The sequence below is a fragment of the Pimephales promelas genome, chromosome 20 (assembly GCF_988280905.1).
Source record: "Pimephales promelas chromosome 20, fPimPro1.hap1.1, whole genome shotgun sequence".
Classification (NCBI taxonomy): Eukaryota; Metazoa; Chordata; class Actinopteri; order Cypriniformes; family Leuciscidae; genus Pimephales; species Pimephales promelas.
The window spans coordinates 28,212,777-28,229,160 of record NC_142788.1 but is presented as its reverse complement, the minus strand read 5'-3'; the positions used below and the strand labels follow the sequence as shown (position 1 = coordinate 28,229,160).

Genomic DNA, 16,384 nt, shown 5'->3' with positions numbered 1-16,384 from the left:
AATCAAAATAAGGTAAAGGGGATATGATATGTCACCCAAAAAAAAAAAAAAAAATCAGTGTTGTGTCCAGACTGACTGACCTGAGAGAAATTTTTACTGTGCCGGGTCCTCCTCCAGTCCACTCACGTTATGCATGCTGCCATTCTCTCTAAAAGCCAAAATGGGAACCTTCCTCTTCTCTTCTTCCTCATTTTCCACTTCCACTCCATCTCCATCTTGACGGGACAGTTTGTTCGCCATGGGAAGCTCTATGACCTCCTCGAAGGCTTCTGTCACGGCTCCGTTTTCTCTGAATTGGGCAGTCACACTTGCAATGAAGAAAAGAGTCACAGATTAGTTTCTCTGATTAAGCATATTGTTAAATTAACTGCTTCTGCTTGTATTTGTAAGTAGCTTTGGATAAAAGTGTTTACTTAATGAATAAATGCAAACAGTGTTCATATTGTCTGTTAATAAATCATCAAAAGCTTATAAAAAAAATAAAGTTGGACTTCCTCCTATCACCAGTAGGGGGCAGGAGAGCTGCAGATCAACATTAGGGTTGCAGAGAAACATTAGTGTCAGACCATTATCTACATTAAATATTGTAGAAAATGGTCCAAAGTGACTGAAATGAGGACGATTCAAAGCAAATTCAATAGTAAACTAGAATAGCATATACCTAATGTACAGTAAGCATCGCAATGTGGGATTTTTCTATTGCTTTCTTAATATAAAGACAAATGAAGGCATTTATTATAGATAGATAGAGATAGAGATAGATGATAGATAGATAGATAGATGATAGATAGATGATAGATAGATAGATAGATAGATAGATAGATAGATAGATAGATGATAGATGATAGATGATAGATGATAGATGATAGATGATAGATAGATAGATAGATAGATAGATAGATAGATAGATAGATAGATAGATAGATAGATAGATAGAATGATATAGATATATATTATTTTACTTAACTAAATAATAATACTATTGTATTATTATTGTATAATTAATAAAATAAAAAAATATTTATTATAACTATTATTAATTAACTAACTATCTATTATTATTATTATTATTATTATTATTATTAATACATAAACAAAATAATTTAAAAAATGTATTCTATTAAATTTTTGGACAGAATGGGAAATTATGCGTGTTGGAAACTGCAACTGAATATGCGTTCCAAATCACGTTAACTACCAGGTCTCGGCTTTTCATGTTTGTTGTTATGAATAATTATGAAAAAATCTCACCTGTGACCTGATGTGGGCAGTACGGGTGTGATGAAGCTGGGGTCCGAGTGTCCGTTACGGTCACTGCGTTCGGTCTCAGGGGTCTCCGGAGCCTGAGGGGTCGACAAACTCACTGATGGACTGCTGGATACTGAAATCACTAACAGACAAGAGAGAGGGACAGTAATAATGTCAGATTAATGACAAACTCATAAATCAGAGGAAAAGGTAAGGTCAGAGAGGAAACACACATGTAAATGTAAAAATCACTATTCACCTGAATCCTGCGCGCTCTGCTGGCTGACATCGCCATTTCTCTGTGGGGTGGCTTTCTTCAAAACACAAAATGTGTAAAACAGAAAGTGTGTTAGCCAGCACTTGGAATGGAAGACATCAACGCTGAAAAAGCAGCAGCAATTGCTTTACATCTTACCTGATCAGATCGGCGTGTGCGTTTCATAATTTCCTCAAGGCGCTGTGACAGACAAGAACACACCCAGCTGACTTTAACATCTCGTAATTACCTTAAGTCACCCAATAAAATGAGCTTGTTTACCTTCTTCCTCTCCATTCTCTCCGCCTCCTCTTTCTGGAAGTGTTTCTCTCTCTCCAGACGCAAACGCTCTGCCTCTTCTCTCTGGCGAGCCTCTTCTTCTTCTTTCTGAACATACAGAGCCACAAAAAACACACTGGCATTTGACATTTTACGTATTAAGCATTATTCAGCATGCACTAACTTTAGAGTTGTCAAAATTAACATGTTTTTGAGATTAATCAAGTTAAAAATGTTGGTTAGTACACATATTACAAAAAGTGGCCTTAGAAAGTGCCAATATATTGTTTGCACAGATTTAATTTGATTAAATAATACATATATGCATTTTATATTAAAAAATATTAGAGGCTAACTATATACAAATACACTACTTTTTAAATGTTTGTGGTCGGTACATTTTTTTTTTAACGTTTTAACAGTAATATTATTACAAAAGAAAACTCTTTTCTATGTGAATATATTGTAAGTGATTCAAAATCATTCCTCCAGTCTTCAGTGTCACATAATCCTTCAGAAATCATTCTAATATGATTATTTTTGCTGTTCAAGAAATATTTCTGGCCATTATCAATATTGAAAACAGCTGTGCTGCTTAATATTTTTTTATGTTTTGTTTTACATTTTTATTCAAAATTCTTTGATTTACAGAAATTACAAAAGAAAATTTAGAGCATTAATGGGGTTTTTACATTAAAACAAATGCATTTACGTACTTTTGGACAATTTAATGCATCTTTTAAAAAAAAAATCTTAGTCATGTCCACCAACTTTTGAACAGTAGTGTATATAAAGAAATAAATTCCACCAAAATCAATCAATGTTGAATCCTCTATTTACAGCCCTATTGTTGATATGTTCTCCTAATAAAGCACACTCAATGTGTTGTGCATTTATTTATCGGTTCGGTGTGATTACTGAATGAGATTGTTGTGTGTGTGTATGTTTGTGTACCTGTCTTTGCAGGCGTTCAGCTTCCTCTCTCTCCCTCTGTGTCCTCTCCTCCTCTAATCGCTTCTCCTCCTCCTCTCGTCTCTTCTTCTCTTCTGCCTGCCGCTGCGCCTCCTCCTCCCTCTTGGCTCGCTCCTCTGCCTTCCTCCGGGCCATCTCCTCCCTGCTGCGCCTGCACAGGTACATGATCATTCAAAAGTTTCTTTCAAAAATAAACGAATGTATAGTGCTTTGGTTGTGTTCGGTGTACATTTAGACAACACTGCATTATTTTATGCTTAATCCTAATTTCCTGACCCAGGTGTTTTCTGCTACCCGGGTTCAGGAAATTAGGATCCATAATTTGGATCAAATATGGACAAACCCAAATGTTGGGTTAAAAATCCAATTAGAAAATGTACAGTTGAAAGTGAAAGTTGAAGTTGGGTTAAAATCTGAAAATAAATGTTTAACCCAACATTTGGGTTTGTCCATATTTTAAAAACCCAGCATTGTTAGAGTGTGTTAGAGTGTAGGTAATACGATCAGGCTTTTTTTTTTTTTGGTGCAAATCAGCAGAAATATTTTTCAAAATGCAGGGCTGTTATTGCAACTAGTTTTAGAGTAGTTTTTATAACAGTACTCATGAAAATCTCTCACACGCACCTTTCAGCCTCTTCCTGCTGTCTCTTCTCCTCCTCTTCTCTTTCTCTCTGTTCTCTTGCCTGCCGTCGTTTCTCAGCCAGCAGACGAGACGCCTCCTCAGGATCTGTTGTGCCTGCAGAGGGCCGTACTGTTGGAGAACTTCCAGAGCCTTCTACAAAGGGAAAGAACCACAGGAATATAATACATGATGCTACTTGATGGTTCATGTATGGTTTCACAGTATTACAGACCAGCAGAAGGCTCCGGTTTAGTTGCAGGAGCCTCTGATTCAATTTTAGGAGGTTCAACGTCCTCTTTTTTGCCGCCCTCTCGTTCTGGGGTAACTCTCGGGCTCTCTGATGTCACTCTGTTGGGCCTGAGATTGCCTGGCAATAAGGAGGGGTTACTAGGAGACAGTGGAATTGATGCTGGGGGAGGAGGAGACCTGGACTTTTTTGGGGTCTTCTGAGAGGGTTTAGCAGTGGAGCCCCTGAGGAAAAAACAACAACAACAAAAAAAAACTGAATCAGTGAGGGAAAAGTTTTAGTCCTTTTCATACTTCCCAACAAAACTCACAGCAAAGTTGTGGTCACAAGTTTTTATACTACTATTTTTTGTATATACATATATAGAAATAGTAGTACAAATATTTATATATAAAGATACAATATAAATATTAAATATTTAAATTTATTTAATTATAAATTTAAATCTATAAATAGTAAATACACATATACATTATATTATATATACATATATATGAAGAGTTCAGATGCAAAAGCCTCTAAGTGCCATTTGAAATTTTCTTCTAGAGTGATAATTTTTATTAAGCTTGTATATTTAGGTTCAGTAATTTCACTTAAATAAAAATTAATAAGTAATCTTAATTGCCATTTAAGTGAAATTACTGAACTTTAATATATATATATATTTATTTATATATATTTATTTATATTATATTTTTATTTATATTATAATTTTATATTTATATTATAAGCTTTAATAATTATATATTATAAGCTTTAATAAATATTATATATTATAAGCTTTAATAAATAATTATATATGAGTTTTATGAGTTGAGAAATTTCCAGAATTAAATACTTGCTAATGAATAAAATGAGCATGATCTCTGAACCAGTAAGAGAATCTCTAACACCACGGGAAGACTGCTAAATACTGAATTGGTAAATTAAAAGTTTTATCCATTTTTTCATTCTGTCCAAAAAAACTTTTTATATATATTTATTTGTTTGTTTTTATTTATTTTATTTTTTATGGTAGTAATTATAGAAATCAGAGATTGGTTCTAACATAGGATGATTATGAAGTTTTGTAATTATTTTAGTTTTTCATTTCCTAACCCTGGTTGACTGTTTACCCAACAAAAAAAACAAAACAAAAAAAAGACAAATTTGAACAAAAAAAAAAACAAAATAAAATTCCACAAATTGTCAGTATAACAACTCCTCTTGGTTGTGAAAATGAGATGCACCTTCAGAAAGAATGACACACTGAATATACTTTAATTGCTCATCTTATAAATGGTGCTTATACCTGTTGGGGGATGGATTGGTGACCCTGCTGCGATGACTGACAGGAGAGGGAGATCTCCTGGGTGTGAACAGGCTCAGACTGGGAGTGGGATATGACAGGTTACTCCATGACTTCCTCACATTGTCCTTATCCTTCCTGTCAATCTATACACAGAGGCATGAAACAGACCTTTGAGAGTACTTCCATACTAAATCATACAAAGATCAACAACATGTTGCAATTGTCCTAAACAGACTCTTCAAGCATAGGGCACAAAACAATTCAAGCACATATTTACACCAATACCATACCAGGGTATTCTGGGTGGTCTTTCTGCGAGAGCTGCCGTCCGAAGGGATGAACCCTGCTCTGATTGGTCTCTCAAAATTAAGGCCTGCTTTGACTGGTCGCTCGGCGCTGCGTGACTGGATGGACTTGAAGGACATGGAGCTCATTGGGTGACAGGAGGCTGAGCGAGGACAAACGGGGGTCACTGTACCACGATCAAGTTTAACCAACCAGGGTGTATTATGAGATAATTCAATTGATCCATTATGGACAAGAGGAGCGACAGGGAGGAAGATGCAGAAAAGAAAAAGTTAAAAAGGGATGAATGAGTGGTGGAAAAGTGGAAAGGGAAGAAGAAGAAAGTGTGTATTAGTATCTACAAAGCTCTAGACAGAAATTAGGCAATGCTGATCATCACTGATGGAGGATAATCTGAGAGCATGTTCGTAATGGCACACTACCATAAAATTTGAATTATGTATACTGTTTAATTTGTGCATTTACTTTGTCTAAATGTGAACTTAAATTGGAATAAAACTGCTAAATAACATTTTTAATTCCTGAACTGGACGTCACACAATTGATTAGGTTGACGACAACGTTGCATACTTTGTTTTTGCACTGCGAATTATAAAAACAGCAGGCAGTGAAAAGTATGCCCAGGCCCAGCATGCAGTAGGGTAGTATTTCATTCTGAATGCAGACAATTCAATTCCTCATAGTCAAATGATGATGCAGTTGCCCATGTTAGAAGCCTTTAATTTAATCAGTTGGAAAACAGAATCCCCAAACAATTAGCAAGAAAAAGAGAGAACATATAGATACACACAAGAGATTCGCATCAGCTCTATTTGTGCACACACGTTTTAGATTCAGAGAGCAGTAACTGGGCAAAGCTGTTGCAGAGAGAAGTCTTTTTGTTTTAAGACAGGGCTGGGCTCTTGCCAGAAAACAGCTTACAGTTCTCCAATACTCTTTCTTTGTAAATGTTTTCACACAAAACATCTTGAAGTTCAGCTTGGAAATGCATCTTGTCAAGCTATGAGCTTCTCATACTTTCTAGCTATTCTATCTAAACGTTTAGTTAATAACACTGAAGCTATATACGTTTTTTTAGAAGCATAACAGTCACAAAAAGTATATAGTATAGCTTTTATATGACAAAAAACAATGTATTTTATAATATTTTTCTCTTTTTTAGTCACACCTCATCAAAACTTGTCAGAAGATGGCTTGAAAAGCTATACTATTTTTAAAACATATATGCTTCTGAAAAACATGGTTAAATAAGAAACAATTCCAACTCAACACTGGTCAGGTCTGACTGAACGCTTCACTAGCTAGGGTGTAAAATTAACACTTGCCACCAGACAAATGCAGGCACTTTTTGTGCAGTGTCAAGTCATTTTGCTTAAGTACCAACCAAACATGGCAGAAAACCGGTAAGATGCCTCTTAGTAGAGCCAGACCGATATATCGGCCGATAGGCATTTTCCAAAATATCAGTATCGGCATTATAATGGCCGATAAATGAATATTTAAAAAATAAAATAAAAACGGACGAAACGCGCTTCAATCATCTCTTCTTGGCCTGTTATATTGAAAATGTATGTTTTACATTTTGCAGTATGATGTTATCTATTGCTAAATTATGGCTCATCATAGACTAGCTAACCACAAAGCTACTGTAGCTAATGCCACTATCATCAGTGGAAGACCGCTAACGTTAACATTAATGAGCTTGGAAACAACAATGAACTTTTTCTGCCTAAATAAAGTAATTATTACTGTATTTATAACTAGCATATCTCTAGTTACAGTCCCTGCATTGTAAAATGCAAGTTATACTTGCGAGGAGTGAACATTTAGACATAGAGAAAAAGTATCAAACGTATCTTGTGCAGAAAAGTTAGCTTTTCTTTTACACGTGTGTGAAATCCAACAATATTTAATAATAAAAAAAAAATATCGGCCGATATATCGGAATATCGGATTTTAAAACCCAAAAATATTTGTATCGGTATCGGCCTTCAAAATCCTTTATCGGTCGGGCTCAACCTCTTAGCTTAACATTTAACAAGAATTTAAAGCAACACATGCACAATTCAATTTCAGGTTTGTAGCATGTTATTTTATACTTTTGATTTGAACAAAAAAATAAAAAGGTTTCTGGTTAAATTGGCCATTCACTAACTGAAAAGTTAATTTCCCACCCTATCTGTGACCAACATGAACATTAAAAAAAGTGTATTAGATTGTTTCATACTGTGCATGTGTTTGTGTTTTACCTGCTTCTCCAGACAAAGACATGGCGCTGCGACTCCTGGCCAAGTAGGAGTGTGTTGGTGTCTGTAGTCGAGTGATCATTGTATTCTCCCATGTGGTAAGAGGCATCCGACGCGTACCTGGACAGCACACACACATGCAATTCTCAACTAAAGTCCTAAATAAGCAGCTTAAACATGCTAAAATAAAGCACTTGACAGACATGAATCCCATCACATGCATTCATAACTTCATATTAAAAGAATAGGTTGCCCATTTGCATCATCTGCTGGTGACAGAGAATCATGCATGTTTTAAAATGTTTTGAGTCAAGTGAGACCAACCAATCAAGGAAAAGCAGAGCTAGTTACCCTAAACATAACCACCAGTAGTAAGACAACATGAAACTAGAAAAAAAACACCCCATTTAATTTCTAAATGAAATAATATTTTAGGGTGGGACTTCATTTTATCCATCATGATTTGACTGGATTATGAAAAGTCAGCTATAAAATCAATATTATTTTTGCAGCAAAAAACTTAAGTCCAATATTACATTAAATTCATGAAAACAAATGGTTTCTATAAAATAACATGCAAAGATTGATTGTGTACAATTATATATATATATATATATATATATATATTTTATGAATCAGTTTTGTTTTCATGTTGTCTTTAAAAAAAGTTGTATGGAAAAAACATGCAAGAACTAAATATCAAAAACAATATACAGTCAAATGCCAGTGAAGCCCTTTAAATAAAGCATGCAGCAGTGCACAAACACAGTACAAGTTTCCCTCCCAATATTTTTATAGCTTTATTGATCGCCAATGTATAAACCCTTTAAAACATACACAAACTTGAACATGCAATAATGCTGGAAGAGACTGCATGACTCAGGGCTCAAGACTAAAAACGACAAATTACAGAATTGCATAATTATAGATTTGCTATTTTGTTTAGAAGCACTTGGTCATGCTTACAAGTGCAACGTTGAGAAAAACTCAAACATTTTCTCCATTTATTATAACTTACGATGTATACGATAACTTAAAGACAAACTTATTGTGAGTTTAGAGTATTAATATTTGTTAAAAGCATACACATACATACGTTTCAGTATACTTAAATGATATTGTTTCTGTAGGTATAATCAATAACTTTGAATATTTTTTATATCTCAGCATTACTTTTAATTCGATTAAATCATTTGCAATGCTTCATGGGATTAAAGTTCTTTCCCTCTTTACACATTGTTATCTTTGCTGTTTTGTCCGAACATCAAATACTTTTTTGCTACAAATTAAAGATTTTAATGTTTAATGCGAAGTGTGAGCACTATTGTCCTCTATGGTAGTGCCTAGATTGAAACAGAATTAACATCATGTTAAATTCAAGTCACATATAAAAAAAAAAGGTTCTGTAATTTGTCGCTAATGATATTTTATTTTTAACAGTTCATTCATGCTTGTTCTTTCATTTATGATCAGACACTTTGCAGTCTGAAGCCCTGGGTAGCAGTGGTTTGAACCCATATAAGAGTGAAAAGAGACTTCTGGATTTCTAAAATCCACCTGCTTGTTTGTCCTGAGGGATCTTCTCTCTGGATATTTGGGATTTAGATAGCGTTTTTTTAATCAAGCAAGATGAGGAGAGAGATGTCCGCTTCTGTAAGGCTTAGACGGTACAGCAAAATCACACAAAAACACATGCACAAAAAATATCAATTATGGGTCAATTCAAAACGGGGATCCTTGGTAAATTATCTAAAAAAGTGACTTGTTTGGCTGTGAGATTGTGTAAAGATCGTTTACCTCTATCAGGGGAATTCAGCAAGGTGGCCGAGGAAGATGACAGGCGTTTGGAAATTACTGGATCTGTGTGTTTGGACAGATTCATAGTGGAGACTGACCTTCTGTCAGCATCTACAAACACACAGACAAAAAAAATACAACATGAGATGCAAAACTTAATAGCGCAATACAGAAAAATGCACTGAAGAAACGACTAACAAAAGAAGTGCATTAGAGACTTTACTAAGACCTTTTCTACTGGCCTGGGTAATAGGCTTGCAGCAGCTAATGGATGCTAACTTTTAAGAGCTAATTATAAGGAAAAGTGCTTAGCTACGTGTACTACTAAAGACTACTGAGGATGACCGCACTTTATCACAACCTGCCTTTATGTGTCCAAAATGGACGGACACATTGACGACTTTAAAACAAACAGGATATCTGTGATCTAATATTGATATTACCTGATTTTAAAGGGGTCATATCATGGAAAATAGGATGTTTCTTGCTCAACAGACTTTTGATGTCCTGAACTAGTCAACTTTGGACACACCTGAAATGTTCCTCACAATATATTTTTTAAGTGATCTAAAGGCTTATGCTTTAATACTTGAAGTTTGTTTTGTATACAAAATCTTAAAAAGTGGACTATAAGCAAAAAATGTGACAAAGAGATACATGTCCCCCTTTAAAACAGACAAAACACAACTGTTTTTGGCTCCATGCTAACTGCTTATGGGAAAGGAAACTAATCATTTATAGGTGATGCTACGAGTTCTAGCTAATAGTGCTAGTAGGCTGCTCTACACTGCCGGTCATATTCACATTTAGAGCGAAACTGCTGCTGACGCGTGAAGCTGAAAACACCATGATAGTGCTCCAGCCCAGCTAGATCCAATGAAAAGAGAGCAGAATCATCAAAACCTGCGAGAGAGAGAGAGAGAGAGAGGGGTAGGAAGTGAAAGGAAGAGGGAAGAAGAGAAATGCAGAACCATACATTGAGAGAGTGAGAGAGATATTGATGGAGCAGAAAATAAAGGAAAAAAGGGGGTGTGCAGTGAGCTCATGGCTCATGGTCAGCAAACGTGAGCAGAGAATAAAATAAATGTGCTATTTTGCATACATAAATATATTCAATTTATATTTAAACACTATATAAAGGCACTAATATTAGAAAATATTAGTTAAAAATCTGAAAACAAGGCTAAAGGGAGCTTGCAATTAACCGTAGTATGTTTTCTACACATCCTGAAGTATTGTGTGCACGTGTGTGTTTACCGCTGTTGTGTGACGTGCTAGCGGAGAGCGTTCCGCCCCAGCTCCAGCGGTTCGCCTTCGGCCTGGCTCTCTGACCCCTCTCCATGGTCCTCCTGATAACAGCCTCATACCGGGCCTGAAACACACAAGGACATTTTTCTTTCCAGAGAGCATTTTATTGGATCATATATTATTGGGATCTTTTTACAAGATGTATGCTATTAGTTTGCTTTTATTATTCCCTGTAGTATTACAATAATAAAGAAAGGGTCTCTGTATGCCTTCACAGTGATGACAATGTATTGGTTCTCAAGCACTATTAAAGGGGTCCAATTATCCCCTGTGAAGTTTTGATTTTATTTTTGATGGGTACTAGAATATGCTGACATGCTTGACTGTTCAACAAACACATTATTTTTCACGTATTGTACATTACAGCACCTCTCTCCCCAGTCTGGTTCGAACACGCTGATTTAGATAAAGCCCGTCCTTCCGAAATAAAAAATGTGCTGTGATTGGTTAGCTGGCCAGGTGTGTTGTGATTGGCACAGTTTAGCATGTGTTCAGAAAAGGTCCATAACTCCATGACTGTGAGTTCTGCTCTAGTGTAAATATTAAAGGATAGCGGCAATTTCAATCCAATTCGAGCCTGATTCAGACCCTGACAACGTTAATGAACAAGAGGATTGTGCAAAACGGATTTCACAGTATGTCAATTTTAACCACTCGAAGTTGTCTTCAGCCTTAGGAAGATCAAACAAATGATATTTGGAAAAGGGATTGAAAAAAAAGGATCTCATAAGACATAGCAGCAGCTCAACCAGGGCTCGTCCCCTTTTTGGCGTATTCTGTGGGCGGGGATTATTTAAATGAGGAACATTGTGAATTCATAAAGCCAAGAAAAAACACGGTAAAATTCTGTAAAAATAAAATATCTCCATTATATGGAGATGACTTTTAGCTTTGTAACCTTGCAGTTTTGTTTATGCTCAAACAGCAACATTAACACTAACTAAAGTTGAAAAAGCATAATAAAAGATAAAAATGCTATTCAGAAATGTTACGTTTACTTGCATTACAACAGGCTTCGATACTGTAAGATGGCCTTCAAATATAGTTGTTGTCAAACAGGGGCTTGGAGTCAAAACTGTTGAGAACCACAGATGTAATTGTGCTTTAATAATGACTGATGAGATTTATAAAGATAAATAATGAAAACCAAATGTATAGGGAGTGAATATATACAAACAGCTGAATAAATTCAAGTTCAGTGAAGGGTTTTCCCCGATGTCCTCACCTTCTCCTCCTCCAGTTTCTGCCGTCGTTTCTCCTCCACAGCAGCTCGTCTCCTCTCCTCTTTCACCCGCTGCTCCTCCATCCTTTTCCTGCGCTCCTCCAGCTGTCTCTCATGAAACTGTCGGGCTCTCTCCTCTCTCTCCAACCACTTGGACCCTCGTGCAGCTACAAACACACACAGAGTGAATTCCCTTAGTCAAGTCGTGGATTATTTGCTGACCCTATAACATATACTCCAAATTCAGATACAGATTCAGACTTATAATATAATTTCAACTCCAACACAACTTTTCCAGTGTAACTTAAGGTCTGAACATCACAATTTTAACATTGTCATGACTACTGGAATAAATAGATATCTATATGTGGGAATACCCTACCAAATATGTTCTGTCCGTGGATAAGGATCCCTGATCATGTAAGATCAACCAGTCATATTCGACATTTGCAAAGAGGCTGTCAATAAAGGACAGGGCAACAAAACTATATTGGACCTCAAAACCTGTAAGAATTACTAATTTCACAGACATTAGCAGATAACAAGTCTTTAAAGAGATAGTTCACCCAAAAATGTGAAATCTGTTATCATTTAAGCTTGCTGCTGTAGTCGCTCACCACCCCATTGTCATTTACTTGTATCTTTTCTAATAGAAATAACAAACATTTTAGGCTAGTCACAATGCCCCTGAATTTTTGAGATACCCCCTAATGGAGGTAGAACTAAACCCAACAGTGTTTTTCCTCATCTCTAAGGTCTCTCTTGGCTAAAAATATTTTACTGTTAAGATTGTTAAATTAACAGATATTGATATACACCCCAAAACCAAAAAAGGACTAAAATATAGCTTGTCTGTATGGGCGCAGATCAATCACACAAGCTCTGAGAGCTTTGAAACTTGGCATCTTTGTTGTCAGGAAGTTGCTTTTACTACTAGAAAAGACTGAATGTGAATATCTTGATGTATGGAATAAATAGAGACATATAAACACATACCTAAAATAAGCGGACAGGCTCAAATTGAATATCTATGAAGAATGGAAATGAAGAATCGCCAGGGATTATCATAGAAACACATATGATGGCTTACTGGAAAGGTGGGGTTATGCTGAATCCAGCAATACCAAATATGTAAATATGTATAGCACGACAAATCAGAGTGCCCTGTCAATCAATGTATGAGATGTGTCAGTGTAAGTAAAAGCCTAAATTAACTTGAATCATATGGATTCATTTTATGATCTAAGTTTTGGCTGCCTGGACTTTCAATGGAGAGACAAAATTTCAGTTTCAATTAGTGTTTCAAAGATTAACCAAAGTCTTATGGGTTTGGAAAGACAAGATGGTGAGTAAATGGTGACAGAATTTTTATTTTCAGGTCACTATCACTTTAAATGTAAAGTTTAATGCTAAAGCTGTAAGAGATGGTGGAATAAATAAGAAAGGCAGATGTTAATAGTCAACATTGTGGATTATCAATTTCATTTGCAACCAAGCACTCCAGTAATCAAAAGCGAGCCAAATTAATCTGTCAATCTCTCTCTGGCCTCTCTGTCTTGGCCTATAACCCCTTACATAAAAACTGGGTGTCCTGGAAACAACCTTGCCAAGAGTTTACAAAACAACTGCATCTCGCCACAGCAACCTGCCCCTCAAGTTAGTCATGCAGTTACAAACAGGGAAAACAGACAGACACAAGAAAGAGAGGAAAAAAAGTGCAAGAAGGGAACCCCTGAGCTTTACATGTTGAAGGTTTCATTTGACAAATTCACATGATTTACAATTCCAACAACTCACAGAAATAACAAGAACATGTGAACATGTGACTGCTTTTATACTAAACTGATCACTCATTAAGACTCTCATTAGGACTGAGTGAGTCTCTGATCAAAGGTCAGTTCAACAGCATGAAATCAAAACTGAACCCATGTACATCTTAATAACCGGCCCGTTCTTAGGATGCATTCGAGTCAAGTCAGCAAATGTAATACCTATGTTAAAGAATATGTAACTAAAGCTAATTGATGTTATTGAGTTTAAGTTTTAGCATGGATTGTATTGGTTGTTTTTTACATTTTGTGTACTGTAACTGTGGATGAAGCTTGCTAGAAAGCACAACTCATTTATATTATTTATGAGATTACAGTCTGGCATGACTAAACTACATTTCCCATCATGCTCCGATGCAAAACAAGAATTGTAAAAAGCAAAGCATCACTTACATACCAAACATGCATCCTTTGTATCTGTTTAGTATGTAGTACCTCAAAAAAGTGTCTTTGTTAAGAAGTTAAAAAGAGAAATTAATCACAGTAAACAAAGCATAACATTCAAATGCCAAAAAATAATCTTATTTTCTAATAAGCCCCATTCACCTAATTTAACATACTTTTTAGTTGTTCAAAAAGGCTTTCATTTTTGTTGCACCTTCTACTTGGAAAAGACTTAAACTACAGTGTCTAATTTCCTTAAATGATTTATTTTAAAGGCTATGTTAAAACTACAGAACATGAGTCCATCCACACATGCAAATGTTTTAATTAATGGCACTTTTATTTAAATTGAAACGTACTTGAGTTGTCTTTTGCCTCTTTTGTGTTTGTTTTGTCTAATTTGTTCTGCTATTTAGGCCAGGTCTCATCTCAAGGACACAAACCTGGTTAAATAAAAAATACTGCTTCATTCTGAAATGTGTCACGTTAAATGTGTTGCAAAGGCACTCTGACATTGTCTTTGATAACAATGTGTGTGTTTGTCATACCAATCTGCTTCTCCAGCTCCTCCCTCCGTTCACGTGCGAGTCTCTGCCTTTCATCGATCTTCTGCATGAGAGGCTCTGCAAACACAAGCACACATGCTGGATGAGTTCAGGAAGTAAAGCTGGGAGATGATAACAGTAGTGCACAGGCATTGTGTGTGTGTGTGTGACCTGGTCTGGTAATGATGTGCGTCTCGGTCGGGCTGGGAATGGTGTAGGTGTACTGTCCCGAGGCAGATGAGTCCGGGCGACTCCATGATGAAGACTTCTCATCTGCTCTGAGAAGGTAGTCAGAGCCTGAATGACACAGATAAAGGGAAGGGGGAAACCCAAACTGTTTATTCATCAGAGAATTGAAAATAATAAACTTGATTTGATTATTTTTTAAACATCTAGGTATATAGCTGTCGACTGTATTGGTGCTCTTAAAACATCATATAATTTTTAATCAATGATAAAATATAAAAAAATTAATTAATTTTTATATTAATAATAATCTTAATGAATATTACATTAATTTTAATATATTTATATTGTTTTTAGATTTAAGATCATGAAACAAAAATGTATTAAATTATTATTAAAAATAATACAATATAATTGTATTAAAATAATACAATAATTTATACATCTCAAATATTTTAAAATAAAAAACATTTACGAAATATATATTACAACTTTCACAAACAGTGATATACACAAGACAGAGTGTTAAAGAAGTTGCAAAAAGTCAAAGTTGCTTGCTCTACATCTTGTTGATTTACTTAAGGACCGGAGATCATTCCCACTCACACACTCTTTAAGGAAGTGACAGTAAGAAAGTTTATGACCTGACAGATTTCAGCTTGAAAATTAAACAATTCCTTGAAAACAGATGGCAAATAGGTGTATGAATCCATGGGTGAACATAAAATATATGGCTTGAGATGTTTAACAGTGTTACTATAATCCTATAATAATACTATAATAATGTTACTATAAGTCTCTACATCTGCAAGCATCATGTGATCTGTGACAGATACTGAAGCAAACAGCACATCAGAATCAGCAATCTGGTTAAACTGTTATTGATTCCTACACTGAAACCAATCAATCTCCTGCTGTGTCATCTCACACACCAATCAATAATAGTTATGTCTTTTGTTAAACATTATGCTTGTTTAATCCAAACGTATAATGCAGAAATTGCAGGCACAATGTCCCGTTGAGGTTATGCATCTGAATAATATCCCAAATAATGCTTTCAAGCAACTGTGAGATCAAAACATCGAACACGTCATCAGACTGCTGTAAAGAAGAAAAAAAAAAGAAAAGTATTGCCATCCTTTACATGACATCACCCACATAATAGCACGTATTATGGCTCCCACAAATACTGATCTTTAAAGAGTGCTACCCATAATTCCACTGTGGGGGAGGAGGGGATAAACAAGCTATGGGCAGATGGCGCGTCTAGACGAGGGGGGAATGGATAAAGGACAAAAACAATCACAACATGCAAAGACATAAATCACTGCCTTTTAGCAAAAGTCATTGAAGACTCATGCAAAAACAAAAACACCCTATTCTACATAATACACAGGCAAACATGAACCGAAGAGTTTGACAAAAATGGGATTTACTGTAGAATATGGAATGAATGTCACAGAATTTGGCAAATTTTGGAATAATAAATTAAAAGTAGGGTTGAACAATTAATCGAAATCGTCATCTGTGAATATTAAACCGCAAAAAGCTATTTAAAAATGGATGTTTCGTAGGGGTGCAACGATCAGGACCCACGGTTGGTTCTTCACGGCACGCATGTGATTCGCAGATTAACTGCTGAGTTT

General features: G+C 35.6%; 1 protein-coding gene across 9 annotated transcripts in view; it reads right to left on the bottom strand.

Moving 5' to 3' along the window:
* The window catches only part of map7b (microtubule-associated protein 7b), a 33,128-nt gene that overhangs the window by 1,722 nt on the left and 15,022 nt on the right, over positions 1 to 16,384 (bottom strand). For 4 of the 9 annotated variants that reach the window (XM_039652614.2, XM_089124752.1, XM_089124751.1 and 1 more), the window contains exons 2-19: positions 14,724 to 14,849; positions 14,556 to 14,630; positions 11,798 to 11,961; positions 10,522 to 10,636; positions 10,069 to 10,167; positions 9,265 to 9,375; positions 9,025 to 9,126; positions 7,471 to 7,587; positions 5,206 to 5,387; positions 4,916 to 5,058; positions 3,610 to 3,848; positions 3,380 to 3,530; positions 2,738 to 2,906; positions 1,787 to 1,891; positions 1,664 to 1,705; positions 1,508 to 1,562; positions 1,252 to 1,390; positions 81 to 307 (exon numbers count right to left, since the gene is read on the bottom strand). In XM_039652614.2, the coding sequence (XP_039508548.2) occupies positions 94 to 307; positions 1,252 to 1,390; positions 1,508 to 1,562; positions 1,664 to 1,705; positions 1,787 to 1,891; positions 2,738 to 2,906; positions 3,380 to 3,530; positions 3,610 to 3,848; positions 4,916 to 5,058; positions 5,206 to 5,387; positions 7,471 to 7,587; positions 9,025 to 9,126; positions 9,265 to 9,375; positions 10,069 to 10,167; positions 10,522 to 10,636; positions 11,798 to 11,961; positions 14,556 to 14,630; positions 14,724 to 14,849 (2,348 nt within the window). In that variant the 3' untranslated portion in view covers positions 81 to 93. The remainder of the gene's footprint in view (positions 1 to 80; positions 308 to 1,251; positions 1,391 to 1,507; positions 1,563 to 1,663; positions 1,706 to 1,786; positions 1,892 to 2,737; positions 2,907 to 3,379; positions 3,531 to 3,609; positions 3,849 to 4,915; positions 5,059 to 5,205; positions 5,388 to 7,470; positions 7,588 to 9,024; positions 9,127 to 9,264; positions 9,376 to 10,068; positions 10,168 to 10,521; positions 10,637 to 11,797; positions 11,962 to 14,555; positions 14,631 to 14,723; positions 14,850 to 16,384) is intronic. The other 5 variants (XM_089124753.1, XM_089124755.1, XM_089124754.1 and 2 more) reach the window with 5 other exon arrangements.